Source organism: Nothobranchius furzeri, chromosome 12 (genome assembly GCF_043380555.1).
Source record: "Nothobranchius furzeri strain GRZ-AD chromosome 12, NfurGRZ-RIMD1, whole genome shotgun sequence".
Taxonomy (NCBI): Eukaryota; Metazoa; Chordata; class Actinopteri; order Cyprinodontiformes; family Nothobranchiidae; genus Nothobranchius; species Nothobranchius furzeri.
This window is the reverse complement of record NC_091752.1, coordinates 20213330-20240447: the sequence shown is the minus strand read 5'-3', so window position 1 is coordinate 20240447 and position 27118 is coordinate 20213330. Positions and strand designations below refer to the sequence as shown.

At 42.5% G+C, this 27118-nt stretch overlaps 2 protein-coding genes across 2 annotated transcripts; both read left to right on the top strand.

Annotated features, from left to right (window-relative positions):
* Nucleotides 1–1884: 1884 nt before the first annotated feature.
* On the top strand, nt 1885–8739 carry zgc:110319 (NFU1 iron-sulfur cluster scaffold homolog, mitochondrial). The gene is made up of 8 exons (XM_015944382.3): nt 1885–2010; nt 2457–2557; nt 2642–2768; nt 3260–3326; nt 3424–3535; nt 3618–3681; nt 3771–3945; nt 8155–8739. Exons 1-8 carry the CDS (start codon nt 1946–1948, stop codon nt 8221–8223), a joined length of 780 nt encoding a protein of 259 aa, XP_015799868.1. The 5' UTR covers nt 1885–1945; the 3' UTR covers nt 8224–8739.
* A 502-nt stretch (nt 8740–9241) lies between these two features.
* Nucleotides 9242–26521, top strand: ccar1 (cell division cycle and apoptosis regulator 1). The gene is made up of 26 exons (XM_015944380.3): nt 9242–9304; nt 11315–11475; nt 13085–13263; nt 13359–13466; nt 13566–13598; nt 13783–13979; nt 14062–14188; nt 14359–14475; nt 14607–14799; nt 14920–15067; nt 15158–15313; nt 15445–15670; nt 16903–17016; nt 17284–17450; nt 18163–18373; nt 19486–19569; nt 19642–19830; nt 21729–21920; nt 22011–22238; nt 22311–22440; nt 22556–22644; nt 22733–22873; nt 22959–23079; nt 23192–23374; nt 26010–26215; nt 26304–26521. Exons 2-26 carry the CDS (start codon nt 11364–11366, stop codon nt 26373–26375), a joined length of 3723 nt encoding a protein of 1240 aa, XP_015799866.3. The 5' UTR covers nt 9242–9304; nt 11315–11363; the 3' UTR covers nt 26376–26521.
* The last annotated feature ends 597 nt before the right edge of the window (nt 26522–27118 follow it).

Genomic DNA, 27118 nt, shown 5'->3' with positions numbered 1-27118 from the left:
CTTCTGAATCACAGTGATGCAGGGGACTGTTCTGTTCTGGTCCTGCTGGACCTGACTGCAGCCTTTGACACTGTTGACCATCACCTGCTACTGGAGAGGCTGAGACACTGGGTAGGCCTATCAGGATCTGCTCTGGAGTGGTTCTCCTCTTATCTCTCTGAGTGCTCCTTTTCTGTGGCCGTCTCCAAGTTTAGGTCCTCCACCACCTCTCTTACCCGCGGTGTCCCACAAGGTTCTGTGCTGGGGCCTCAGCTCTTCCTCCTCTATCTGCTTCCTCTTCAGCACATCCTGAGCTCCTTCAAAGGAATCTCCTACCATCTTTATGCAAATGACATCCAACCGTACATCTCCTTTAAGCCCCATGAGATGTCTAAGCTGCAGCTGTTACACACCTGCTTAGACTCTATCAAAGCCTGGATGGCTGGGAGCTTTCTACAGCTGAATGAAGATAAGACTGAGATCCTCATCTGTGCCCCAGACAAGCTGGTTCCCAAAGTCAGAGACTCTCTTGGTCAGCTTGCTTTCCACACCAAACCTTCTGTCAGGAATCTTGGCATGACCTTTGACCCAGCTCTCACCCTGGATTCTCATGTCAGTTCTCTTCCTTCTTCCATCTCAGGAACATTGCTAAGCTGAGTCCCATTGTGTCCCGCTCTGAACTTGAGACAGTTCTCCACACCTTCATCTCCTCACGCTTAGACTACTGTAACTCTCTTTTCACGTGTCTGAGCAGAACCTCCCTGAACCGTCTACAGGTGGTTCAGAACGCCTGTGCTCGGCTTCTGACCAAGTCCTCCAAACACACCCACATCACCCCGCTTCTCCTCCAGCTTCACTGGCTGCCAGTCAACTTCAGGGTTCATTTCTAGATCCTGGTTCTGGTCTATAGGGCCTTACATGGACAAGCACCATCTTACATTGGTGATCTTCATAGTCCCTACACCCCCAGCAGGTCCCTGAGGTCCAGTGATCAAAGCCTACTGGTTGTGCAGCACCAAGCTAAAGACCAAAGGTGACAGATCATTTGCTGCTGTGGCCCTCAGACTCTGGAACTCTCTCCCCCTGAGCCTGAGATCAGTGGACTCCTTCAAAAAGCAGCTGAAGACTCACTTGTTCAAGCTGGCTTTTGTATGACCTTCTTCAACCCCTCTTTCTTTATTCTGCTCTCCCCACCTATTCCACCTTCCTCAGGATCCACTGATTTCCCTCTTTCCGATTCACTCTCTCTCTTTCTTAACATTTATTCTTTTAAATTGCAATTGCTCATTTTTGCTCTTTTTAAATATATTTTTAAACATTTTCGAAATGCTTTTTTATATTTTTACATTTTTTTAAATATTTTTTGTTTTTGTGAAGCACCTCGTGATTTTTATCTTGAGAGGCGCTATAGAAATGATATTTTCTTCTTCTTCTGCTGTTGTAGCCCATCCGCCTCAAGGTTGTGCGTGTTGTGGCTTCACAAATGCTTTGCAGCATTCCTCGGTTGTGACGAGTGGCTATTTTAGTCAAAGTTGCTCTTCTATCAGCTTGAATCAGTCGGCCCATTCTCCTCTGACCTCTAGCATCAACAAGGCATTTTTGCCCACAGGACTGCCGCATACCGGAAGGTTTTCCCTTTTCACACCATTCTTTGTAAACCCAAATGGTGTATATGTGTATATATATATATATATATATATATATATATATATATATATATATATATATATATATATATATATATATATATATATATATATATATACACACTTGCTTTTTATATGTTTCTGTATATGACTTAATTGAAGCAAGGAAATGTAATTTACTTAATAAATGATGAATAAATTATATATAATGGTCCAGGTAAACTGGATCTGAGGGGCAGGGATTTGTGATCTACGTGACCTTACGTGACTTTACGTGACGTTGACGACAAGGGGTCCTTCTCGAATTCAAAACAACCAAAATGGCGGCGCACGTGAGATGGGGACTTGTGCAGTTGTTCCGAACACGAAATACAGCCCTCTATAGGTTTGTTTGGTTTTTATTCCTATCTGGCATAGTTTATTCGATCTTTAATGGAAAATATTTGATGAGGTGTGATGCTTGTGAAACACGTAAAATTACGTTTTTTGCCGTTATGAAGGATAAACTAAGCTAGCTAGCTGCCAAACAACAAAGGATCCGTTAAACACAGATTATCACCTGGACACGGCTAAATGTTTAAAAATACGCGCAAATTTACATTTTATTCATAAAGTATTTGGCTACTTGTGCTTATTTGAGTGTCCAGATCGTTTAACTCGTCTGTTAACATCAGCTAACGCATATAGGATTTAATTTATCAGAATATTCAGTGATAGTCTTATTACTTCGTCACGATGTAGACTCCTGCTTTAAAACTCGGATATTTTAAGCATCAACATTCTTTAGTTTGTGGTATTCCTTTCGTTAAATGATGATTACGTTATGTTTAGGTTCCCAGAACATCTCAGAAGTTATCACTGGTCGCGATTCACGACCCAGAACTTCAGAGGAGTCCAGTCCCAGCCTGGGACTGGAGCCTCAAACTGCTTCAGTAAGAAACAACACAAGTCCCATTATTCCACCACACAGACTGACAACGTTATTACCAAGTAGCTGGTTTTGTGGTGTCTTTCAGCATCCATCCAGACTGAAGATACTCCTAACCCGAGAAGTCTGAAGTTCCTCCCTGGGAAAGCTGTGCTAGGAAGTGGGACACTCGACTTTCCATCTTCAAGCACTGCTGGATGTTCATCCTTAGCCAGGTTTTGGGACAAATACTTACTTGTATACTTTATGTACATGAGGGCAGAAAGACAGTCTCAGAAAATAGACTGAGCTCAGCTTTGAAAGACATGTAGAAGTATTAATGAATAAACAACAAATCCTTACAAACAAATTCAGTGTATATGTTATTTAGTACAGCATATAATGTAATAATTACAAATTTTAATTGTGCATTATTAATCTGAGTGCAGCCGTATAGCATTTACTAATTTTTATCTTTGTATTATTTTGGAAAAATCAATTTCTATTGTTTTGGAGATAAGAGGAGAACCACTCCAGAGTGTTAGATGTGTGTGGGTGTATGCACTTGCACACTAAATGCATGTCCTAAAATAAAAGGTTAAAGGGGTCATATTTGTGGCTTCTTCCCTGTTTACAAATACCAGAAAGAAACAACGCTTCATTTATTTTAATCCATGCTGCTGTCTCTAAATTGTGTGTGTGTTTTTTTTATCTTTGTGTTTTTTAGGGATCTGTTTGAAATTGAAGGGGTGAAAAGTGTCTTCTTTGGCCCTGATTTTATCACAGTCACTAAAGTAAGCACTAGATGCAGTCACACGACGTGTATCTGTGATATTATTTTCATGATATCTCTGTAACTAGAGATAACTTGTGAGGTGTTTTCCTTACCAGACAGATGAGGATGTGGACTGGACTGACATTAAGCGTCATGCTGTAGATGCAATCGCTAAGTTCTTTGAGAGTGGTGACCCGGTAACTACAGGAGCAGTGCACCATGAAAGCAGTAAGCAGTGTGGTTTGTTTCAGATTCCTAACTCTGACTTGCATAAATCTTTTCATGTTTTGTGTTTTTTTTTAAATTCTAGGTCATTCTGAAGATGATGATGAAGTTGTGTCTATGATAAAGGAACTTCTAGACACCAGAATAAGGTAAATAAACTTCTCTGATTGTTAATGTCAGTCTGTATTTTGTGTGATTGTGTTTTGAGCTAATTGATCAGGACTCTTTAACTCCCAAGACCCACAGTGCAGGAGGATGGGGGTGACGTCATCTTTAAAGGCTTTGAGAATGGTACAGTCAAGTTGAAGCTGGTTGGGTCCTGCACTGGTTGTCCTAGCTCTACGGTCACGCTGAGAAACGGCATTCAGAACATGATGCAGTTTTATATCCCTGAAGTGGACAAAGTGGAGCAGGTGATTATTATAACTAGTTATTGAAATTAAAGGTACAATAAGTAAGAGTTTTACATTGAAACAATCACAAAACAGTCTAATGTCTCTATCGTGTTGGAGGGAAAGTTACACTGAAACAGATTCCTTTCTTGGCCAGTTGGGTGTTGTCAGTTTTTCTCCTTTTAAAGATCAACTTCACTGAGAAAATGTTATTTAATTACTTCCTGCATTAGCTTCTGATGGAAAATAGACAGTGAAACTCTAGAATGTAAAAATCCTGACAGATCTACATCACACTGTCACTGTCACCCATCTTGACTCACGATGAGGAAGGCTGTTGTTTTAGCGTCCAGGAAATTGCAGAGAATTAGTAGAAGCTAACCATTAGCATTAGCATCTTCACCACATGGCAGAACTCCTCCAGGCTTGTTATTTGTGTAGATAAAACGTCAACGTTGCAAAGCAAACGGAGTCAGTGTTAGAGTTGCGTTGTTAGCCAATCAGAGGTGAGATGTCTAAGTAAGAAAGAATGAAAACAATCTTTTCTATAGCACCTCTCAAGATAAAAATCACAAGGCGCTTCACAAAAACAAAATTTTCTTTTTAATTATTAAAAATATGTTTAAAATGAGAAAATAAATTGTGAGTACAAAAAGAAATGTAAGGAAAGGGAGAGAGAAAATGAATAGGAAAGAGGGATATCGGTGGATCCCGGGAAAGGCGGAATAAGAGCAGAAAAAGGGAGAGTGGTGATGAAGGTCAAGCAAAAGCCGACCTGGACAGGTGAGTTTTCAGCTGCTTTTTGAAGGAGACAAAAGGAATGGTTAGGTTAGGAATCCCTGCTCTCGGCTTCTGACCAAATCTGTTAAAGTACTCCCACATCACCCCGCTTCTCCTCCAGCTTCATTGGTTGCCAGTGAACTTCGGGGTTCATTTCAAGATCCTGGTTCTGGTCTTTAGGATTTTACATGGACAAGCACCATCTTACAGTGGTGATCTCAGTCCCTACACTCCCAGCAGGTCCCTGAGGTCCAGTGATAAAAGCCTACTGGTTGTGCAGCACACCAGGCTAAAGACCAAAGGGGACAGATCATTTGCTGCTGTGGCCCCCAGACTCCGGAACTCTCTCCTCCTGAGCCTGAGATCAGAGGACTCAGTGGTCTCCTTTAAAAAGCAGCTAAAAACTTACCTGTTCAAGCTGGTTTTGGCGTGTTCTTCATCATCACCCTCTCCTCGTTCTGCTCTTTTTCCGCCTTTCCCGGGATCCACTGATTTCCCTCTTTCCTTCTCATTTTCTCTTTCCCTTTTCTTAATTTTTTAATCACAATTTTTGTCTCATTTTAACAATGTTTTTAAATCATTAAAAAAAAATTTTTATATTAAACTTTTTTTTTGTTCTTGTAAAGCGCCTCGTGATTTTTATATTGAGAGGCGCTATATAAAAGAGTGTTTTCTTTCTTTTGACCACTGCAAGTGTAATAAAAATATGAGTAAAGTTGATCTTTAAAAAGGCCAAAGAGGGACGTAATGTTTGTTTACTATCTGTGAGCCTGCTGGGTTTCTGAGTCTGCGCCAGCTAATGCTGCAGCACCGGCATTTGTAATTCGACACCCGCCAGCAAAACGCTCCAGAGTTATGGACAGCATGTTACCAGCCCAGAGGTTATTTCTTGCACTCCTATGAAGCCACGGCATCCTTTTGTTTTATTCTAGTATCAGGTAAAAAAGTCTAGAGGCTAGCATTGAGCCAACATTGCTAACAAAGAATTAGAAACAATTAGTTGGATCTAAATAAAACTCAAGCTACTTTTTAAATGACCAACAACAAAATATTACAGTGAAAAGTATTTATCTACTTTTTAACTTACTGTGGATGACTCGTCTTCACTCGTCATCCAGAATCTTCTGGTGCTGATCCATAGCAGCAGCCATGAAACTCGAGACACAGGAGTAGGGGGGTTACGTGCTTATTTTGAAAATGGGCTACAGCAGGGGTGGGGCAATTATTTTTTCCATGGGGCCACATGAGAAACAGAAAATATTGTGGAGGGCCAGGCCAAAAGGCTGAAGTCAATTATGCATAATATTAATGGTATTTCTTTATAAAAAGCAGTAAATACCATTGTTTTTTCAAGCTGGTAAGAGTAGACTATATGTTATAAATGAGCAAAAAGGAAAAAGTGAGGTTGGCTTACAAAAATGTGATTTATTCAAATTTCCCAAGGCAATGGTAAACAAAGTGCGCATTTGGTTTTTGTTAAACATTTGTGACTTATATTAGTTAACAGTTTCAGTCACATTCACTGCAAAACACATTTTGAGTTTCAGATATTGTTGGAAAGAGGTTCTTAGCATTCTACAGACACACAGTATTGTCTGTAAAATAAAATCACTGAACTGTGATCTTGAGAAAGAGGTTTAAAAAAAAGTGTCCCAGTTCACTGCTAGTTGCCTACATTTGTGGTCCAAACACATTTTTTTGTGTTTTTAAGTGATTTTTTTTCTTATTCAGTGAGAGAAATCTAGTCTCTGCTGGGCTTTAACGAGTGCATCAAAGTCAGGTTGAATGTCTGAGGTGGAGAAGCGAAGCACAGCTGACACATGATCATCAGTGAGAGAGGATCTTTACCTGGATTTTGTAAACTTCATCATTGAAAATGTTTGTTCACAAATGTAGGTAGAGCCGAAGAGAACCAACATCTTCTGAGCATGTCTCCTCAGGTTTGGAAAGTCCTCCTTAAGAGAAGAGTAGAAATCCAGCAGAGATCCTGAATCTCTGCTTTCAAGTCCCAAACCCTCTTCAGCACTTTCCCCAGGCTGAGCCATCTGACAGCTGTGTGGAGTCCTCCACAAGAGCCACAAACTGTCTGTGATTCATTGCCTGTGCCCTGATGAAGTTTATTATTTTAGTAACAACATCAGCAACATGGTTGATTTTTAGCACAGACTTGCACAACACATGTTGGTGTATAATACAATGCAAAAACACCAATTTTTGATCTGCATCGATTTCTGTCACTTTATCTTGCATGCGTTTCAAAAGTCCGACATTTTTCCCTGTAAGATTTGGACAACCGTCTGTTGTGACACCTGACAGTCTCTCCCATTTCAATCCCAGAGTGTCCGTGCACGCATTTACCTCTGTAAAAAGGTCACTCCCTGTCGTTGTCCCTTTCATCGACCGCATTGCTGCCCGCTCCTCTGTGAGCTCCGTTATCCCCCGGACAAATACGAGCAGCTGGGCTGTGTCCCGGACATCACAGCTCTCGTCTAATGAGAAAAAGTCAAAACTTGCCACTTCACGTTGCAGCTGAAGCTCCAGGTTCCCCGCAATGTCCTCGATCCTCCTGGTCACGGTTCGCCTGGACAGCGGGATTTGCTCAAATGTGCCTTTTTTTCAGGGCATATTAGTGCGGCAGAGTCCACCACTCTGTGCACTCTGACAAACTCTCCCTCCGAAAACGGCTTGCTGTCTTTAGCTATTTTGTGGGATTTCACAAAGCTGGTCCTGGTTGCTGCATCCCTGGATGTGTGAAGCTTAGTAAAAAAGCCTTGCTGCTTTTGCAACTTTGCTAGCAAAGCTTCGGATGTCCGTGCCCTCTCAGCATCAGACAAGTTCTTGTATTTTTCCGAGTGTTTCTTGTCGTAATGCCGACTCAAATTGTAGTCCTTAAACACGGCAATCTCCTCCCCGCAAACCAAACACACGGCTTTACCTCCGACTTCAGTAAAAACAATACTTAGCAGTCCAATTTTTGTTGAAAATCCTGCATTCGGCATCTTTCTTTCTTTCTTTCTTTTTTTTCATGAGCGGACATTTCTCGGGCTACAATCACCATGTCAACCGCGGGCACTTGTTGCTATACGTATTGCGTCATTGTGCACGTAAAAAACAACTTCAAAATAAAAGCAATGCAGCCTTAGCCCATGCATGAGGTAAAATGAGAAAATACATTTATTTTGTAATTTCCAATTAACCTTACGCGGGCCGGTCAAAGTCAACCAAAGGGCCGTATAATGCCCGCAGGCCGTATAATGCCCAGGTCTGGGCTACAGTAACCAAATTTGACTGCAGGATGTCACTGTTACTTCATTCTTACATTATGCACCTTTAATTTCACACTGTTTTACAGAAGAGACGCTTTGTTCTGATTGTTGAATTCTCTGGATTATCCCAAAACAAAACAACAACAATATTAACACCTTTTTTTCTAATATTTCCTTTACTCAGGTGGAAGATGAAGTGGATCAAGTCAGTGCAAAGGTTTTTGCTGAAGTGGAGCGCAAATTACAAGAATAAGATCCTTCATGTATAAGAAACTACATACTGTAGCTGTGTTATTACTGCTCACGGTCATAATATGTCAAAGACAGAACTATTTCACACTTTCTTCCCTCCATGATATAAATCTCCAACTGTAATTTACATGTACATACTTTATGTCCCTGTTTTATATAGAAAAAGACTATACTATACACAGAATATGCAGTAATTGTTTTGATCTAAATCATTGTTTTCTGATGTAAATTGTGTTTTATTTATTTCTCAATGTATATTCAGAAAGAATATTGTCTTAAGCTGGAGATTTCATGAAAGATCATGATGACGGTTAAGATTTGAACGTTATCCTACTTCCTTCTGTGTTACACTTCACTAAACAAAACTTTTTCACTCAAGACTTTTGGTTTAAGTGGCTGGATTTTTTTTCATCAAGTGGAACTAAATTCAGTGTTATATTTTAGGGCATGTTAACGTGTTACAATGTGCTGGTATCCACTCTAGATTGACTGTAAAGCATTAAAGATCAAAGTTCAACACCGTCTGTCTTTACTGCTCAGAGCTTGGGAACAAAATGAACTGACAATATGAAAACCTCAAATGAAAAATTTGAATGAGATAATTGACTATCAGGCTAATTAAGGCATAGCTCAGTTGAAATTTACTAAGAAATTAGTTTTGAAAATTGTGAGAGACTAGATGTCTGGCTGCTTTTTGCTCATAGTTTTAATTGCAGAACTGAGGAGTTGCACACAGGAGTGAACCTTTCTAGAATGTAAAGTGCTGTGTAAAAGATTTTAAATCAAATTTTTGTTTTTGATCATTGATTTTGAGAAAGAAAATTTTTAAAAATACAATTAGGATTAAGTGGTTATTTGTAAGCAAAACATGAAGAAATATCTAAGGGCTGGTGATAAAATAAAATTGAGTTTGACAATAAATCTATAAATATCTAATGTTTTTATTTATTTATTGGAATTATCTGAATTTGTAAACTTTGACACTTTTGTAAAGTGAATTTTGCTTCCCTGCTTTTACTGACCGCATGGCTATCTGCCTTGCGCATGCGCACTTCTCACCTTGACTCGACTGGGGCACAACGGTGAGTGTTGACAAATCTTTTATTTATTTAACCTTTTTGTTTGTTCAGATTTGTTTGTAAAACGGAATTTCTTTTATTCTGACATTAAAAATATGTTTCTATTTGAGCTGTGCTTTAAAAAATCATTTTACCCTTGCTTTTTACAGCTAACTGCAGAACGTCTGTAGGCCTCGCAGTCGACATCAAAGCAAGATGAGGCTAATCTGGCAACAAAGCTAACGATGTAAAAATGCTAACTGTTAGCCATCTGTTTTAATGGAAGCAGTGCAGCAGGTTAATGAGTTTATACTTAATCTGTTTTTAAATGATGGCGAGGAAGTGAAAAGTCTAATGAAGTCATAATTTCTTGTAAAAATTTAGATTTAGCTGCTGCTGACTCCAATAATGGCAGCTTTGGTTTGCTGCACAAATGTTTAGCTGCTCGTTTAGCCCTTAGCTTTAGCCAAATGTCAGTGAGTGGCTAATGCTAGCTGAACTGTCGAGGTCGCTGCTGTGTCAGCAGCTGTTTTTTGTATGAAAACCTGTAGATAACAGAGAAAAAACGAGTTTACGAAAACAAATGTCTAATCTCTTCATCACGTGGCTTTATTTTGTTAACTTTGGCTAAATGGCGTCAGATTATTGTCAATAACGGAATGGAGTGATGTTATCCAGCTATTTAACTGGTTAATGTGCTTCGTTACATGTGCCATAAAGGAGTCACTGTTTTAATCAACGTTTCTATTGATAAAACACAAGTTTAAAATGCTTATAATAAAAATAAAGCATCGTGGCTTTTAGCAACATCACTATAAATAAGCAACGTAACCGTTAAATCATAAGACATTATCACTTCCTTTGGCGTAAACACAAAAGAACTAGAAATCCTTTTCAATGGAACATGAAAGGATTTGAAAAATAAACGTTTATTTCATGAAAAATAAAATATAATTTATTTGTAAGAAAAATTGGCTAGTCTTAGCCAGATCTAATTATAGACATTTTACACACCCTAGATAACTACTACTATTACTAACACTAACTAGTAGTACTCTATCAAATGAAACTGAGAAAAATAACATGTATGTAATGAATGTGCATGTCCCTGCAGCTGTTCTGTTTTATCATCCATTGTCATTAAATAATGAAGTTGTGGAACCAACCTGTTAATTAAGTCCTGGATAAAATGTTTCAGTACATTCAGCGAAATACAACTTTCTGTGCTGTGATGTTTGTTAAGCCTGTCAAAAACAACACAAAGAATCCCTAAATGGATGGGGCAGGGACAATAATAGAGAGAAAAATGAATACTAATGATAAATTAGTGCAGATAAATTGGGGCAGCAGTAGCTCAGGTGGTAGAGCGGGTTGCCTCATGATCGGAGGGTCATGGGTTCGATCCCAGCTCCCGCCAGGGGTATCCTGCTGCTGTGTCCTTGGGCAAGACACTTCACCCAACTTGCCTGTGTTAGTGGTGGTCAGAGGGGCCGACGGCGCCAAATGGCAGCCTCGCCTCTGTCAGACCTCCCCAGGGCGGCTGTGGCTACAAGTAGCTTGCCATCACTAGCAGTGTGTGAATGTGAGAGTGTGTGAAAGCGTCTTTGGGTGTCTTGAAAAGTGCTATATAAGTTCAATGCATTATTATTATTATTATGTTTTTTCCCTTCATGTAGCCATCTGCACAGGCCACTGCTTTGTACTGTAAATAAACCAAACAGGCTGATGAGAAAAACTTGATTTGTTGCAGCAGCAACATCCACTGTTTTCATTGCTAATTGAATAAACAGGTAAAGTGCTTATGACCAGTATTAAAAAACTCTTAAATCATTGGTAGATTGTGACAAACATTATGAGATAAAACAGTATAGGGCCAGTGTTATTCCTGCTGATTATTTTTGATTAGGTGTTTCATGCTCGAGAGATCTTGTTTTGTTGACATAATATCGTCAGTTCTTCTGTATTTGTCTGTGCCATTTCCTCCCTGCAGACAGCCAGTCATCTGTCTTGTTTTTCACTTTTTTCTTGTTCCAGCAACAGAATCCGTCTGGTGAGCAAGACTGCTCTTAACCGTGAATGAGTCATGGCCCAATTCGGGGGACAGAAAAATCCGCCGTGGGCGTCTCCATTTGCGACCACAGCAGTGTCTCAGCCAGGTCACTCAGGACAGTCTCTTGACCTCAACAGCCTTCACCGTGAGTATGACAAACAAAAGGACTTGGACTGTTCTGTCATTTTTTTGTGATTCTGTTGTTTCTCTTTCATTGACTGTGATAGTAACTCCAACTCTTAACTGTTGCTGAACTGAATTTAAAGATAAATCAATAATCACTATAAGGAAGTGCAATACAAGGTGCTTATGATAAATACTGTATTGCATTCATACATTGTTTGGTAGTCAAAACTACGCGGACAAAGCGGGTTCAGACAATAGATGGATGGATGGATAGTAAAGAAACTGTTACAGAACAAGTTTTTCAATATAATCAGAATCTGACTCATCTGAACTCATGCAGCAGGAACTAGGAAATATGAAATACTAGAACCAGACACAACTTTAAAATTTTTTTTAATTTTAATTTGATTAAACTGATTTTTTCCTAACGTTGTTGGCATTTTCCCCACACACAGTTAGACAAAACAATGTTGATTAAGGTGTGTGTGTGTGCGAGAGATAGAGAAGGAAAGAGAGAGAGTTAAAATAATTTAAAAAACCCGACCGGAGCAGAGGCAGTGACCGACGCATGCACGAGCCGTTTTCAGCTCTGTCTTGTCAAATGCACCACGTACGTTACGAAAAAAGTTATTTTAAATATTCAACCGAAAAAGAGGCGAGCTGAAGAAAACTAAGGGAAGGAAGCACAGAGAGATCCATTACTGTGTGTGTGCGTGGATGGGCCGGACTGAGCTGAGCTCCCAGCTGCAGAGTTTTGTGTGGAGGGAGGGGCGGGCGCTCTATGTGACTGGCCAATCACAGAGCGTGAAGACATTCAGTTACCCAATGAGGATTTTCCTTCAGCACGATTACAGATATTTACGAGTTTTACTCGTTTCATGATTGTATTCGTCAAAAATGCTTTATCCGTACCTCATCCCTAGCTGTAACCACCCTGCCCTGCCTCCTCCTCCTTGCTGCCTGCCGGCTGTGATCACAAGCAACAACAGAGTGGTCCTCGCTGCTTCTTCGGGAAACAGCGCAAAAAAAAAATTTAAATCAATAAAACTTGGGATCTTGTAGGCGTGGCGCTGGGATTTCAGCCATGGCGGACCGCCACGGCTACACCTATGTAAACACTGTTTTACATATGTTTGATTTGTGCTGATATTGTATCGGGTTGATATTGGTATTGGTAAATACTGAAGCTGCAAGCATCAGTATTGTATCAGAAGTGAAAAAGTTGCACCGGGACATCCCTATCAAAGATATCAGGCTTGGAACGGGGAGTTAGATGATATTTTAAATTTCTGAGTAGTTTGACAGAAGCTTTTACTGCATCTACACTTATGGTTGTATCCTTGATTGACAGGTATAACTGGAGTCACAGAAATCCCAGCGTTCAATGATAAATATGTAAATGCACATAAAAGGAGCGTTGTAAAAAAAGATACTGATTGTCTGCAAGACGAATACAATGACCAATGAAGAGCTCATCCTATTGTCTGGTCGATAAATTTATCCAAATGCCCAACTTTAAGGTGTGCCACTAGAATCGTGCAAACCTCAGGAGATTATCATGGATGCATACGAGGACTGAGTCTGCAGCCACGGCAACCATTACACTCTATTTCCTTCTACCCTCGTAGCTCTTGGAGTCCAGCAGCCGTCTCTGTTGGGAGCATCTCCTTCTGTTTACTCTCAGCAGTCAGCCCTGGCTGCAGCTACTCTCAGCAACCAATCTGCAGCCAGCTATCAGCTGTCTCAGCAAACTGCTGCGTTGCAGCAGCAGGCGGCGGCGGCTGCAGCCGCAGCAGCGCTACAGCAGGTCAGTCACCGTTATGTTGTCCTAAGCGTGAGCAGCAGGCTGTGCTGTTTTCACCTGGGTGTCATTTCTCCTGTGTGCTCCTCAATGTGCTGCAGTCTCAGATCAACTCAGCGCTCCAACAGTATCAGCAGCAGCAGCAGCAGCAGCAGCAGCAACCTCCCCAGCCACCCCCGCAGCAGCAGCTGTACAATTTACCTCATCCGGTAATCACACACCCAGCACACCTCAGATTTACATTGTTTACTCAAACAACAGCTTGTATTTGTGTTGCTGGAAATGAATTTATTTCTTATAATTCTCAGCTCCCTCAGCCTCAGCAGGCACTGATCTCTCAGGTATGTGAATACAGAACTAGATCACTTCTTTTCATACAAAAATGTCTTTTTTATGTAACATTTCTTTCTGAGAGGTTAAAGGGCGAGTAGATCCTTTTACATTCTTGGTGATCTAATTTTAAGTGAATTTTGTTCAGACGTGTGTCCAGTTTGCAAGTTTTACGTACCTCTACGTGTCCCGCAGCCCCCTGTCCAATTGCCCACAAGCCTGAGCTTGTCCAACCCCCAGCAGACAGCCCAGATCACCGTGTCGTACCCAACGCCACGTTCGAGCCACCAACAGCAGACGCAGCCACAGAAACAGCGAGTCTTCACAGGCGTCGTCAACAAGCTACACGACACGTTTGGTTTTGTAGACGAAGACGTCTTCTTTCAGCTCAGGTGAAGAGTCTGGAATTCCTCGGCTAGTTCTAAATGTGAAATAGAAACTTGAGTTTTCTGAATGTTTATTTGTTTTCCCCAGTGCTGTGAAGGGAAAGACTCCTCAGGTTGGTGATAGGGTTCTAGTGGAAGCTGTGTACAACCCCAATTTGCCCTTCAAGTGGAATGCTCAGCGTATCCAGACGTTACCTCAGCTAGCAAATCAGTCGGTGAGAAAAGTCGGGGTCCGTTACGCATTTGTTTTTCTGCTGTTATTTATGTGGCTTTGTTGATATATGTGAACATTTGATTTACTGACTGTTCTGCAGAAAAATTCATGCAACTAAAATTACAAATTCAGCACGATTTTCATTGACTGGTGTGTTTTCATCCCCTCCAGCATCAGCAGCAACCTCAGCCTCTACCACAAGCTTCTCCACAGCTCGGCAGCCTTTACAATGAGCCGGGGATGCAGCTGCGCTACACGGATATGCACCCGACAGACAACAGACAAAATGTAACAGTCTTATCCTGGAATACACACTTTTTATATCCACATCCCCCCTCGGGTCTCAGATTCTTTTTGGGGTGCAGTTTTAGGAGTTAAAGATCCTTTCAAACATTTTTTTAAATGTTTCATTTCTCTAGAGCCAGCCCCAGGCGCCTAGCATGATAAAGCCAGCCCCTACCATGCTGCAGTCTCTACCTCCCCCAACCACGTTCAGTGTTCCAGCGCAGGCCCCCCCGCCTTCCCTCCTGCAGGCCCAGCTCTCGGCTGCTTCTCTGACCCCTCTCCTCCAAAACCCTCCTCAGCCTCTGCTTCCACAGCCTCCACCCAAAGGTAATTAGCTTGCATGGTGGTGCTTTATGGTTGAAGTGATGCGTGAGTTAATTCTTTCTTCTCTGCAGCTGTTAAGGCTAGGAAGTTATTACATTCTTAAAAATGTCTTCTTTCCTGCAGACGTTTTTCCTGGTGGTCTACTTCAGGCACCAGTGAGACTTATGCCACAACCACAGCCCATGCGCCGACTCGAGCCTCCGCCTCGTTTCCCCCCCACCCGAAACGATCGAGGGCCCGAGCTCATCCTCCGGTCCAAAGAAGAACGCAGGTAAGAAGACAGTCGCCTGGGATTATCTGAGTATTACATACTGTTGTGGCTGGACTGGCTAAAGATCATTGTTTTTCTGTGGTTTTGCAGTAGAGACAGAGACCGTGAGCGGAGAAGATCGAGAGAGCGCTCACCCACCCGCAAACGCTCACGAGACCGTTCACCGAGACGCGAACGCTCTCCGAGACGGCCTCGCCGAGCAGTTCCCCGCTACACCGTCCAGCTTTCTAAATTCAGCTTAGACGGGTAATTGTTTAATGTGTTTAGGTGGAAATTATTTCTTTTAGGTAGAAAAGTTAAAATTTCAAGGATAACCCTGAACGAATAACCAAAATGTATTTACTGAGTTAATAAATGCTCCTTTTTTAATCCTCCAGCTCTAGCTGTGACTTGATGGAGCTGAGAAGGCGCTACCAGAGTCTCTACATCCCCAGTGACTTCTTTAATGCAGTCTTCACCTGGGTGGATGCCTTCCCGTTTACGAGATCCTTCCAGTTCGGTAATGCCTGTAACTTCCACATTTTGCACAAAGAAGTGGATCCTGTAGTCAAAAACACGGCTGTGCTGGACCCCCCTGATGTCAATCACACCTACAGTGCTAAGGTACAACTACGAGCATATTTCAAACGATTAAACGGTTAAATTTCAGAATCAGAATGAGGTTTATGGTTTGCATGCCAGAAACACAAACAAACAAACAAACAAACAAACAAACATTTGAGCAGATTTACAAGGTGGAACAAAGCTGTGCCAGGATGAGGTTTTTGTCTTTGTCAGGGATGAGGTGGCTGATCAGGCCCATCAAGCAGCCCAGCTGCAGCTGGAGAGGAACTGTTTCTGTATGGTGTGGTTTCTGGTTTGATGATTTGATGGGTGTGACCAGGGTGTGAGGGATCAGCCACAATCTTTCTTGCCTGATTTAAGGTTCTGGAGGTGTGCATGTGTCGTATGGAAGGCAGGTTGCAGCCAGTCACCGTTTCTGCAGATTGGATGACACACTAGACCTCTTTTTATGCCAGGATGTGGAGAGGATGGGCTTGATGGTGGCCGTGTGGAAGTGCACCATGTCCTTTGGCAGGTTGCTGTCTAGGAAACGGCTGAGAACGTCTTGACCAGTAGAAGCTAACCATTAGCATTAGCAACTCACTCACACAGCAGAACTCATTCGGGCTTGTGTTATTTATGGAGATAAAACATCAATGTTAGTCGCATTGCTGTTAGGCAGTCCAAGGCGAGATGGTTTGAAAGACAACTGTAGATTTCACCACACAACCGATTGTTTCAATAGGTTGTAGCTAGACCAAATATTTACATATATAGGGATGGCTTGCCGGTCTAGTTAGGCTGAGTTATCTCACCAAAAATGAGCCTGATGAGGGTGGTGTCATCAGCAAACTTCAGCTGTTTAACAGACTGGTGGCTGGAGGTGTTTAAAGAGACGAACAGACTGGAAAGGACACAGCCTTGAGGAGATCCTGTGCACTTCCGTTTTCTCACATGTTGCTTCCTGTCAGACAGGAAGTGTGTGATCTACCTGCAGGTGGAGTCAGGCACGTTCAGATGAGACAGCTGGTCTTCCAGCAGGAAGGAGAGCTGGAGTCCGGGTGTTTTGTGCCATGTTAACAGACATGTCAGCTCTGTGGGCAGGGGGTCCGGTAGTGGATCTGTCATAGGTTTAACATGTGAAAGTGTCAGACAACAGGGCAACAGGTCACATTTCATTCTTTCGTCTGGCTTCTGTATCAGTCAGCATAACAACCAGACTGACCTGTTTTCATCAGAATTTCCTGTTTGGACGATGTTTAGTTCTAAAGTCGTCTTCTCCCCTGGTCCAGGTGATGCTGCTCACTAACCCCAGTTTAGAGGAGCTTTACCACAAGTCCTGCGCTCTGGCCGAAGACCCCCAGGAGCTCAGAGACGCCTTCCAGCACCCTGCTAGACTTATTAAGGTACGTCGAACCCTCCCCACCTTAATCACAGTAAACTAAAGTCCTGTTCCACTGCTGAATACTTTTAGTGTGGAAAACCGATCTTAACTGGTGTTGGCTCTCTTAGTGGAGTTTTCTCATTACTAGTGGATCCTCAGAGGTACGACTACAAGTTATTTCTGCTGACGTTTTATTATTATTTTTTAATCCTTCCTCCTCAAATCTCTTCTCCCGTTTCCTTCTAACCTGTACTCCTCTCCTTTATTCCTATTTCTGTTTGTCTTTTAGTTTTTAGTGGGCATGAGAGGTAAAGATGAGGCCATGGCCATCGGCGGTCACTGGTCTCCCTCTCTGGATGGAGCCGACCCGGAGAAGGACCCAGCAGTCCTTATTAAGACAGCCATACGCTGTTGCAAGGCCCTCACAGGCATAGACCTTAGTCTGTGCACTCAGTGGTAAGCACCGCTCCTCCTAAACCTCATTAATAGTAATTCTACCTTCACACTAAATCTGTGCTGGACTTGTTAAAGCACCTATCTGCTTTTGTATTAATGGTTTTGCAGTCTGTTTATTATTTGTTGTGTTCTGTTTTGGACTTATGTGTGCTGTCGTCTTGGCTTTTTCTGTGACTCTCTGCTCATACACTCAATTTTGTTGGCGATTAAAATAAATGAAAGCAAACCTGTGGCTGGAAGCTGTAGCCCGGACCTGGAGACCTTACCATTACTTTGTTTATTTCACTTATCTTTTGCTTTCCCTGCTCTCTCTGTTAAATATCTTACATATTTAACTGGCTCTCTGTGTCCTGTCGCTTCTCTCTCTAACGTAGTGCATTAAGTACACCCGAGGTTTAAATCTGTAAAATTGGCTGAAACCATAATGGGGATGGTTTAATTTATTTTTATTTTTGGGTGTGATTGATTTATTTGTTGTTGTCTGTACATTCTGAAACTGGCTGGCGTAACCTGTGACAGCAGATGAAGAGCTGCAGACTGGGTCCGTTTGTCTGTGCTGTGTGTTGTGGCCAGAGCAGGGTCGATGTAAAGATTCAGTGACCGAATGGGAGCGAGTAGCTGTAGAAGGCTGGTCCTAGAAAAAGGCTTGCCTTGTTGACTTGTGCCCTGACCAGAATGTTTCTTTCCAATGCACCCTCTTCCTTTGCGACAGGTATCGTTTTGCAGAGATTCGCTATCATCGACCAGAGGAGACACACAAGGGGCGGACAGTCCCCGCTCATGTGGAGACAGTGGTTTTGTTTCTTCCGGATGTTTGGCATTGTCTTCCTACCCGCTCAGAGTGGGAGGTGCTGTCACGGGGACTCCGGGAGCAGCTGGCTGAGAAGCTGTCGGCCGAGCGAAAGGAGGCGGATGGAGAACAGGCACTGAACCGCTAATCCCTCTCTTCTCATTTCCGCTTCTCACAGGAAGGCACAGGAATTACAAAAACAAACAAACAACTCCAGACACACAACAGGCATAACAAACACACACACCTCACCTTCTCATGCACACAAAAGTGAACACAGGCTCCTCCAAATGTCACCTAGACTTCTTCTGTTTACTCTTCCACCTTCCCCCTTTTCCTCTGTTCCTCCATCAGCACCTCCACCTTCCCTCACATCCAGCAGACACACACAGTGGAAGCAGTGAGACAGGTTGTGTTGTGTAGGTTCCTGTCGCAATTGGCAAAACAGCTTCCAGCTCCTTAAGCGGCTCATCGCTGGGTCTTAATCTGGTTGAGTGATTCTTCTGGTTTATCGTTCGTGAAGATTATTCTGCTTGTTGGCTTTTTAAACTGTTTGCAAATTGATTTAACACCAGAATCGATCCAGTGGTCTCATAGTTAACACTGGAATAATGTGCTGGAATCTGTGGAGCCAGTTGTGTTCACATGTCTGTTGTAGAAATGTGTTCCTTTTTATGATTTTCACATCAACAAAAAGAGAACCTCCCCTAAGTCCTTCTTCTTGTCTGTTCTTATGGCTGAACTATACCCTCTCATTTGGACTCTATGTACAATTTGGTTTTTCCAGGGCAGTTGGTTGGACAGATGGCTCCTAACTGACGTAGGTGTATAAAACTCAAACAGCAGAACCCCAGTCGTAGGGCATAGGGCTACCCTGTCCTCACTCCGTTTGGAGGCCAGCCTCAGTTCACCTGATGTACCCACACGCCTTTTCGACACACCTGTCATTGATTTTTACCTTTTTGTGTTCCACAGATTGGTTGATTGGCTGCTGGGAGGCATTTCTATTGTTTTTATTTATTACTTTTTGTACGTAAGAGCTAGAGAGCTTCCCTGTGTACGCTTCAGTAGCAGTGGACTTAAACACAGTCGAGCTCACTAGGACAATGAAAGGCAGATGAGACCTTGCTTCTTGCACGGATCAGCTTTAAAGTTTATCGAAGCCACGAGTCGTGTGCTGACTGTCTGCTATTCCCACCTCTTCTCTCCCTCTGCTTTCCTCTATCTAAATGATTTTCTGTCTAGGAGGAGGAGGAGAAGGACGAAGACGAGTCGAAAGATGTTAGCATCCCTACTCACTGGGCTAAACTCGACCCAAAGTCCATGAAGGTATAACGTTCAACACGAACGGCGATTTATAGAAACCTGAGGTTAAGTGAATGATGAAGGTTTTTGTTTTAGGTAAACGACCTGCGTAAAGAGCTCGACTGTCGCTCGCTGAGCTCAAAGGGGTTGAAATCGCAGCTGATTGCTCGCCTCACCAAGCAGCTGAAGGTGGAGGAGCAGGTGGAGGAGTCTAAGGAACCGGAGAAACCAGAATGCAAAGTCCCAGAGGAGGAGGAGCAGCCTCGGAGCGAAGACGACAGAGAGGTAGGGAGTGTGAGGAGTCTGTGTGACTTTGTTGTGAAAACTTTAATAATTTGATACATGTGACATCAAAGATCTGAGACCTTTGCTTACACAATACTACATGGTGTGTATTTTTAAAGCAAGATTGCATGATCAGCAGTTGTTGTCTAATAAAGACATAAAGACAGTGGTTTTTACATCTAAAATGATCTTTTTGTTTCTGGTAACTTCAGACGAGGATAATTTAAGGTGATTTTAAACAGGTTCTAGAACTACTTTGAGCCTCTATAAAATATGACGCTTTGTTGGGGTTCAAAATGGCTTAAGAGCCCTGATAAATGACCAAACACACCCCATAATGAAGCCCTACAATGAAAACACTTTTGAATAATAAATGAGCAGTTTCCTGATTGGCCGGTTTTCCCCGTATCCAGACACGTCGATAGGAAAGCTATGGAGCTATCCCGCTTACTTTCAATGTCTGGATATTCCCAGAACATCCCGGAGCGTTACATTTGTGCTCCGACATTGTCCTTTGTTGAATTTCTGTTGTCCAACAAAGACTTTATTTGTAGCTTGGGCTAACATTAATGGTAGCTCAGGCTAGCAACAAACAGTAGCTAGTGCTAGCGTTGTTCTGCGATTAGCATTACTGCCATCAACATTATATATTATTGATGCTGAATTGTGTTGCGACATGCAGATTTAATGGGCGTGTCTATGCCTTTGACACATTGTCGCAGCTATTTACATAGGAAAGCAGGTGATAGACGGTGTCGGTACAAGATCTGCTCGGGTGCAAAATTGGCTCGGGGTCCATCGACTGCCGATGACGTCTAAGTAGTTGATTGGTTGAAAATGAACCGTACGGAATTACGTAATCACGTTACGTTGGTCCAGGCAAATCTTTCTGTTGGAAAGATGGACAACTTTTACAAAGAAATCCATCATTACCTCTTCGAAAATACACTTTTAGCATAGAGCTGCATGCATATTAGGGCTGAACGATTACTGCATGTGCAATTAAATTGCGATGTGACAAAAGGAGATTTTCTAATCGCAAAGGCTGCAATTTGGCAGCGAGTGGTTAGCGCAATGCTAATATACATGGAAAAACCCATAGGAATGCTAATGCTAATATCGCCGATTACAGTATTACAAATTATGAATTAGAAACGTGCCAAATGATTACATTTGGAGTCTAATAGAAAGTAAAACTACCATCAATCAAATAAGTACAGACAGGTATTTTAGTAAAGCCAGAAAACTTTTAACTCCAGAGTTTTGGCTAGCAGCTATGAGCGTAACTGAACTACACATGGACAAGACGTCAAAAACTCTAAACACAAAATACTTCAATAAACGGGACATACTTCTTTCCTGCAAATACAATTTCACAGGTGTTGTTAATACCTATGATCCTTCAAGGGATGTGCTCAAAGAGGAGTTCAACATTATGAATAAAATATAGTGTTTTATTTTACAAATACCATTATAAACACAAACTTACGTCTTAATAAACATTATTTTAATAACAAAACTGCTAAATTCTTTCCAAGAGTATAGATGTGTAGTGTATTTTGTCCGAGTGGGTTTGCCGTACTTTGACGTCATCGGCAGTCGAAGGACCCCGAGCCGATTTTGCACCCGAGCAGATCCTGTACCGACACCGGCATAGACTTTCTGATGTGCTACATTAGACTCCTCAAGCTGCCTATATGCAACCCCAAAGGTCTAGAGTTCTAGGAGCCTGCTTGTACGGTTTCTGGTATAAATTTAGGCTTAACAAAAGTAATACCAGGAAACAATACATGTTTCCATGGAGATGCCATTGCTGCACTTAAAACCACTCTTCAGAAACAAAAAGAGCTGGTGTTCAGCTAGCTCAGGCTTTGGGTTTGATGCATGGTCTCTGTTAGGAGGATGAAAGAAAAAAGCAAGAGGAGCTCGAGCGTCAGCGGAGAGAACGGCGCTACATCCTCCCTGACGAGCCCATCATCCTCGTTCACCCCAACTGGGCAGCCAAGAACGGCAAGTTTGACTGTAGCGTCATGTCTCTGAGCGTGCTGCTCGACTACAGGCTAGAGGACAACAAGGAGCACTCCTTTGAGGTGACGTTTCCCTTCCGGCGCTCATCACTTTAGGTCTATGTTGAGTGGATGATGACATTTGTGTCTCTGATGGAGGTTCTTCCTGTCCAGGTTTCCTTGTTTGCTGAGCTGTTCAACGAGATGCTGCAGAGAGACTTTGGCTACCGCATATACAAAGCCCTCGCCGCTCTTCCTGCGAAGGATGAGAAGAAGGAAAAGAAGGTAAAAAAGGAGGTGGAGAAAAAAGAACTGGAAAAACGTGAAATCAAAAAGGAGAAGGAGGAAGAGAGTGATGAGCCAGCTGCAAAAAAGACCAAAGAAGATGAAGAGGAGAAGAAGGTGAGCCTTTTGAGCCTCTTCTGTTAACTCATCTCAGTAAGAAGTCATGAGATAGTTTTGCTTTTTAAACAGTGTGATGAGAAAATGATCAAGAAGGAGGAGTCTAGAGACGAGGAGGACAACGAAGACGAGGGAAGCACAGCCAACGCTGAAGAATACGACCCCATGGAGGCTGAAGACGCAGATGATGACGACGACGATGGTACGACTCACTTTTGACTTAACAGATCAATTATTTTTTTTACCTTTTAAGTTAATTTATTCAGGAACATCTTTAAAAACTGTGAATTTTAATTAAAAAATTTTTTAAACGTCAGACAAGGACGAGGATGATTCCTACGACAGAGACAGGAAAGACCGCAGAGATGAGCGCAGGCCGTCTAAGGAACGATCCTCTAAGGACAAGGTCGTTGTTTAGGTGTCATAATCCAGTTTTATCGATGTTGTGGAAACGCGGCTGTTGATTTTAAAAATGAGTCGTTTTTGTTCCTCAGGAGAAAAAGCAGATGGTGACGCACAACAAGGAGCTCCTCATGGCGTTTGTCTACTTTGATCAGAGCCACTGTGGCTATTTGCTGGAAAGAGACCTGGAGGAGATCCTGTACACACTGGGACTCCATCTTTCTCGTGCACAAGTAAGCGCGCACACACACACGCGCAGGTGTAAGGCTCTGGTCCTGTTCAGCGTGCTGATTAATGTGGACTATTTGTGCTTTTCAGATAAAGAAGCTTCTGAACAAACCGGTGGTCAGGGAGACTTGTTACTACCGAAAACTGACAGACAGAGGAAAGGACGATCCTGTCCCCTCCTCTAATGAAGCCGAGATAGAAAACCTCATAGGTGAGCTAAACTGGATGTTATTTTTAAAATATGTGTGTATGTCTATAAAACATCTGGTTTTATATGAGACTAAAGCAAACTATTGTTTCTGTGGGTTTTTTTGTTCTGACAGGTAACCGAGGGCTGATTCCTTCTTTCACTGCGCGGTCCCAGTCCGAGGCGAGCGGGTCCGGTAACCTGATCGTGTACAACGGCGCCATGGTTGATGTCGGCAGCATGATGCAGAAACTGGAGAAGAGCGAGAAAGCAAGGGAGGAGATAGAACAGAAGCTCATGCTGCAGGATGCCAAAAAAGGTAGAAATGAGATGAAATTCTAAATGTTGTCTTTCATCACCTGAATCTTCAGCACAGAAAGTCTCTCTGTGGGTCCTTCTTTCTTTGATTTCTTCTAAATATGGGTGAGAACATCTCTTCCAGGTGTTGCTTGTAGAGCGGAGGTGCCCAAAGTGCCATCAAAATGACTTTATATGGCCCTTGAGCGACTCCACTTGTGGTAGAAATACGTCGATACAGAAAAACATTTTAAACCTTTCTTATCTTCGGATTATGAAAAAACGAGATGAGTTCAAATCTTTTCAATTGGAAATTGCAGTTTAAGCCAAAATATTTGTATTTTGTTTACCAAGTTTTTTTTGTCACTGTTGTTTATTATAAACACACACACACACACACACACACACACACACACACACACACACACACACACACACACACACACACACACACACACATGAACACAGTTTCTAAAACTTGAAAAAAGAAAAACTAGAATCCCAAAAGAAAGAGTTTTGAATCCTGTTCTTGTTTTTCATACTGGGCAAAAAAATGATTTTTGATTTATTTTTTGGTTGTAACATCTTTTTTAAAATGTTGCATCTGTAGACATTACAACATATGAGGTCTGTTTCCTCTTTGGGAACTTCCAGGTATTTTATCAGATCTTCGCGGTATGTCAGTCTCCATTTCAGGAACCAGTCGATTAACTGAAATGGGTATGTACTCAGAAACGACCTGGTAGAGTCACTGGGCGGGACTTGTGCTTAAATTAACTCATGCTGACTGGTTGTAACTCAGTAGGAAATGACCGCAGACGTCGACAATCAGTATTTGGAAAATTGGAAGACTTGCTAGTGAAGCGGAACGGAGGGAAAAGAAAAGAAGTGAAGTGGATGCTGCTTTAAGCCTAGGGCACACTGGAGGCGGGCACGCCACGCCATCATTTTAAATAGAAGCCATTATAGTTGATGAGAACAGGCACACGGGGAGCACTGAGGCGCTGAAGATGGCCGCCAGTTCGATCTCAAGCGCAGTGGCTGTTTACAACATTGTGGAGTACTTAACATCAGACATTACGGCGCGGAACGGCTTTACGGCACAAACCCAGCTGCAGTTTTGATAACTTTAAAGTTCTATTGATCTTAAAATATTCTAATAAATAGCGTACTTACCCACTGTTAGTGAATTAGAGTCTCACAAAACACGAAGGCAAGTCTGATCACGTATAAACACTAGAGCCACTCCCCACTTCCTGTTCTCAAGTCCGGCGTGATGTTGTGACTTTCCAAGAAGCGCTCAGCGGCGTGACGTGTCCTGTGTGCCCACTGGACATCTCAAAACCATGGGTGTGGCGCGCCAGCCTCAGGTATGCCCTAGGTTTTAGAGTCGTGTTACTAACACACACACACACACACACACACACACACACACACACACACACACACACACACACACACACACACACACACACACACACACACACACAGCATTGTGCTAATTAACACTGCTTTCTTCTACAAAGTCCCTTTAAAAAAACAACAGCATTTCCCCTGGTTGTTGAATGCCACTCCTTATGTCACACTACCGTTGTCTTGAAGATCAGCTTCACTCAGTTTACGACATTTGCAGTGGTCTCTAGAAGGACTGAACACCTTGTGAGTCGTACTCTGGGGAATAAAAGCTCTGGTGCGCCTGTTTGAGGATGTAGAAGCCAGCTGGGGGAGAAAGTGGCAGAAGACGGCAGGATTTGGAGTCTTATTTCCTGATATTCAAACATCTCTCCTCTGATTGGTTAACAGCAACGTGACTCTACCGCTGACTCTGTTTGCTCTGCAACGTTTAAGTGTTTTTTCCATCCTCCCTGCGCATGTGTAATAGGGAGGTGAGGGGTAAGAAAAGGTTAAAGTGAGGCAGTTGGGGAGAAGAAATGTAAAGAGCCTTTTGTTGGTCTTTTTTTTTACGGCGACCATTAAAGCGTGGATCGTAATCAACAGTGTTTTATCTCCACAAATAAAACAATAATGCTAACGGTTAGCTTGTACTAGTCGAGACTTTGTCTGCCGTTTCCTGGACGAGAAACCAATAATGGACTTCCCTGTTGTGAGTCAAAGTGGGTGAGTCCATAAATGTTACAGTGTGGCAGAGATTCAATCCTAGAGTTTCACCGTCTGTTTTCCATCAGAAGCTAATCCAGGAGATAGGCGTAGGAGACTATTATCATGTTCAGCCTGCATGTTAAACTCAGAGTGACTAACAAGTAAAAGTAGTTTCTCAGTGATCCTGCTCCTTTACACATCCCCTATATTGCATACTTTGATGTCTTTAACGTTATGAATGTCCGTGGACGCCTTTTGGCACTAATCATTGACGACACACTGATGAAACGGTCGTGAAATTCTGCCTTCTTAGCAAAGTTCTGAAAGAGTTGATTTTTGTACTAAGACATGACAAATGAGAGGACAGAGTCGCCGTATTACGCCAGTGCATTTGCCGTAGTTAAAACGCCGTCACACATACATAACAAAGCTTCCCTTCAAATGAGTGAAACTCTTCATGTTTATGGTTTTAGTTGTTTACTGTTGTGTTGTGACAGCTGCATAGACCGATTCTTTTAATCACCGGCACAGCTTTGCTCTTCTTTGTCTCCCAACAGAGGAAAATGCAAAGGTTAAACTTCAGTTGGAACAAGCCAACAACACCTTGTCCAGGGAGCTCGAGGAGGTGAGAGAAACCCTCCGCCAAACCGAGGAGACGCTCAGAGCCGCGGAGGAGAAGAAGACCCTCTACCATGAGCTGATACGCAAATCGGCCAACTCCTTAACGAGCACCGTCAAAGGGCTTATGGAGGTTCTGGCTAAGGTACACGTCGTTTAAGAAAAGCTCTAAATGCTGTGTAATGTTTACACGGAGTACAGAGGTCAGCTCGATCATCGCTTTTGTTTTTCAGGACCAGGAAGTAGATGAATCTGCCGCTGGGGCTGCTGGAGACCACATTCAGACGAACGGCTCCGATAAATAACTTCTAATGTGACTCATCTGTAAAACTGATCCTAAATTGTAAATATTTGCTGAACGTGTCACTTGACGGTTTAATTTGAGCCTATGACGTCTATAATTTAAATTCTTAATTTTAGTTGATTTCCGTTCTTGTTTACTTTTCTTACTGAGGGTAATTCTGACTGACGAGCCCCCCCCCCCCCCCCCCCCCCCGCCGCTTCAGCTTCATTACTCCCAGCAGAGCGCCACAGCGTAGAGATCTAAAAGCCAGTATGTGTGAGTGGTACTTAGGTTTTTCAGTTTTTTAAGGAGCAATAGCAAAGCTATTTATGTGCAAGAGGATTCATACAGAACTATATTTAAGGAGCTGCTTTTGGATGGAAATGGGTCCAGATAGGAAAATCCTTCAGATCGACTGATTTATGTGGGATTTATTTTTACACACGTGGCTATGCATGCTCCCTCCCTTCTCCCCTGATATCCCCCACCCTTTTCTGCACCTCCTGACCGTGTCCACCGGCTGACAGTGAGAGTGTCTCGTCTTCTGACTGTGATTTCCATTTGTCACGTTTTCTGAAGAAGAGCTCGACTCAAACCAAAAGCTAAACTAAATGAATGTGTGTTCAGTTGAAGGAAAGACCGCGCGTGTGTGTGTGTGTGTGTGTGTGTGTGTGTGTGTGTGTGTGTGTGTGTGTGTGTGTGTGTGTGTGTGTGTGTGTGTGTGTGTGTGTGTGTTGCTTTCGCTTGTTAATAAAAAAAAAGAGG

Bases quoted from the DNA above. Each gene is read 5' to 3' on its own strand.
- zgc:110319 (XM_015944382.3), top strand. From the start codon at position 1,946: ATGGCGGCGCACGTGAGATGGGGACTTGTGCAGTTGTTCCGAACACGA. The intron at 3,327-3,423 runs GTAAGCACTAGA...TTTCCTTACCAG, and splicing joins ATTTTATCACAGTCACTAAA to ACAGATGAGGATGTGGACTG. The intron at 3,536-3,617 runs GTAAGCAGTGTG...TTTAAATTCTAG, and splicing joins AGCAGTGCACCATGAAAGCA to GTCATTCTGAAGATGATGAT.
- ccar1 (XM_015944380.3), top strand. From the start codon at position 11,364: ATGGCCCAATTCGGGGGACAGAAAAATCCGCCGTGGGCGTCTCCATTT. The intron at 13,467-13,565 runs GTAATCACACAC...TATAATTCTCAG, and splicing joins TGTACAATTTACCTCATCCG to CTCCCTCAGCCTCAGCAGGC. The intron at 21,921-22,010 runs GTGACGTTTCCC...CTTCCTGTCCAG, and splicing joins ACAAGGAGCACTCCTTTGAG to GTTTCCTTGTTTGCTGAGCT.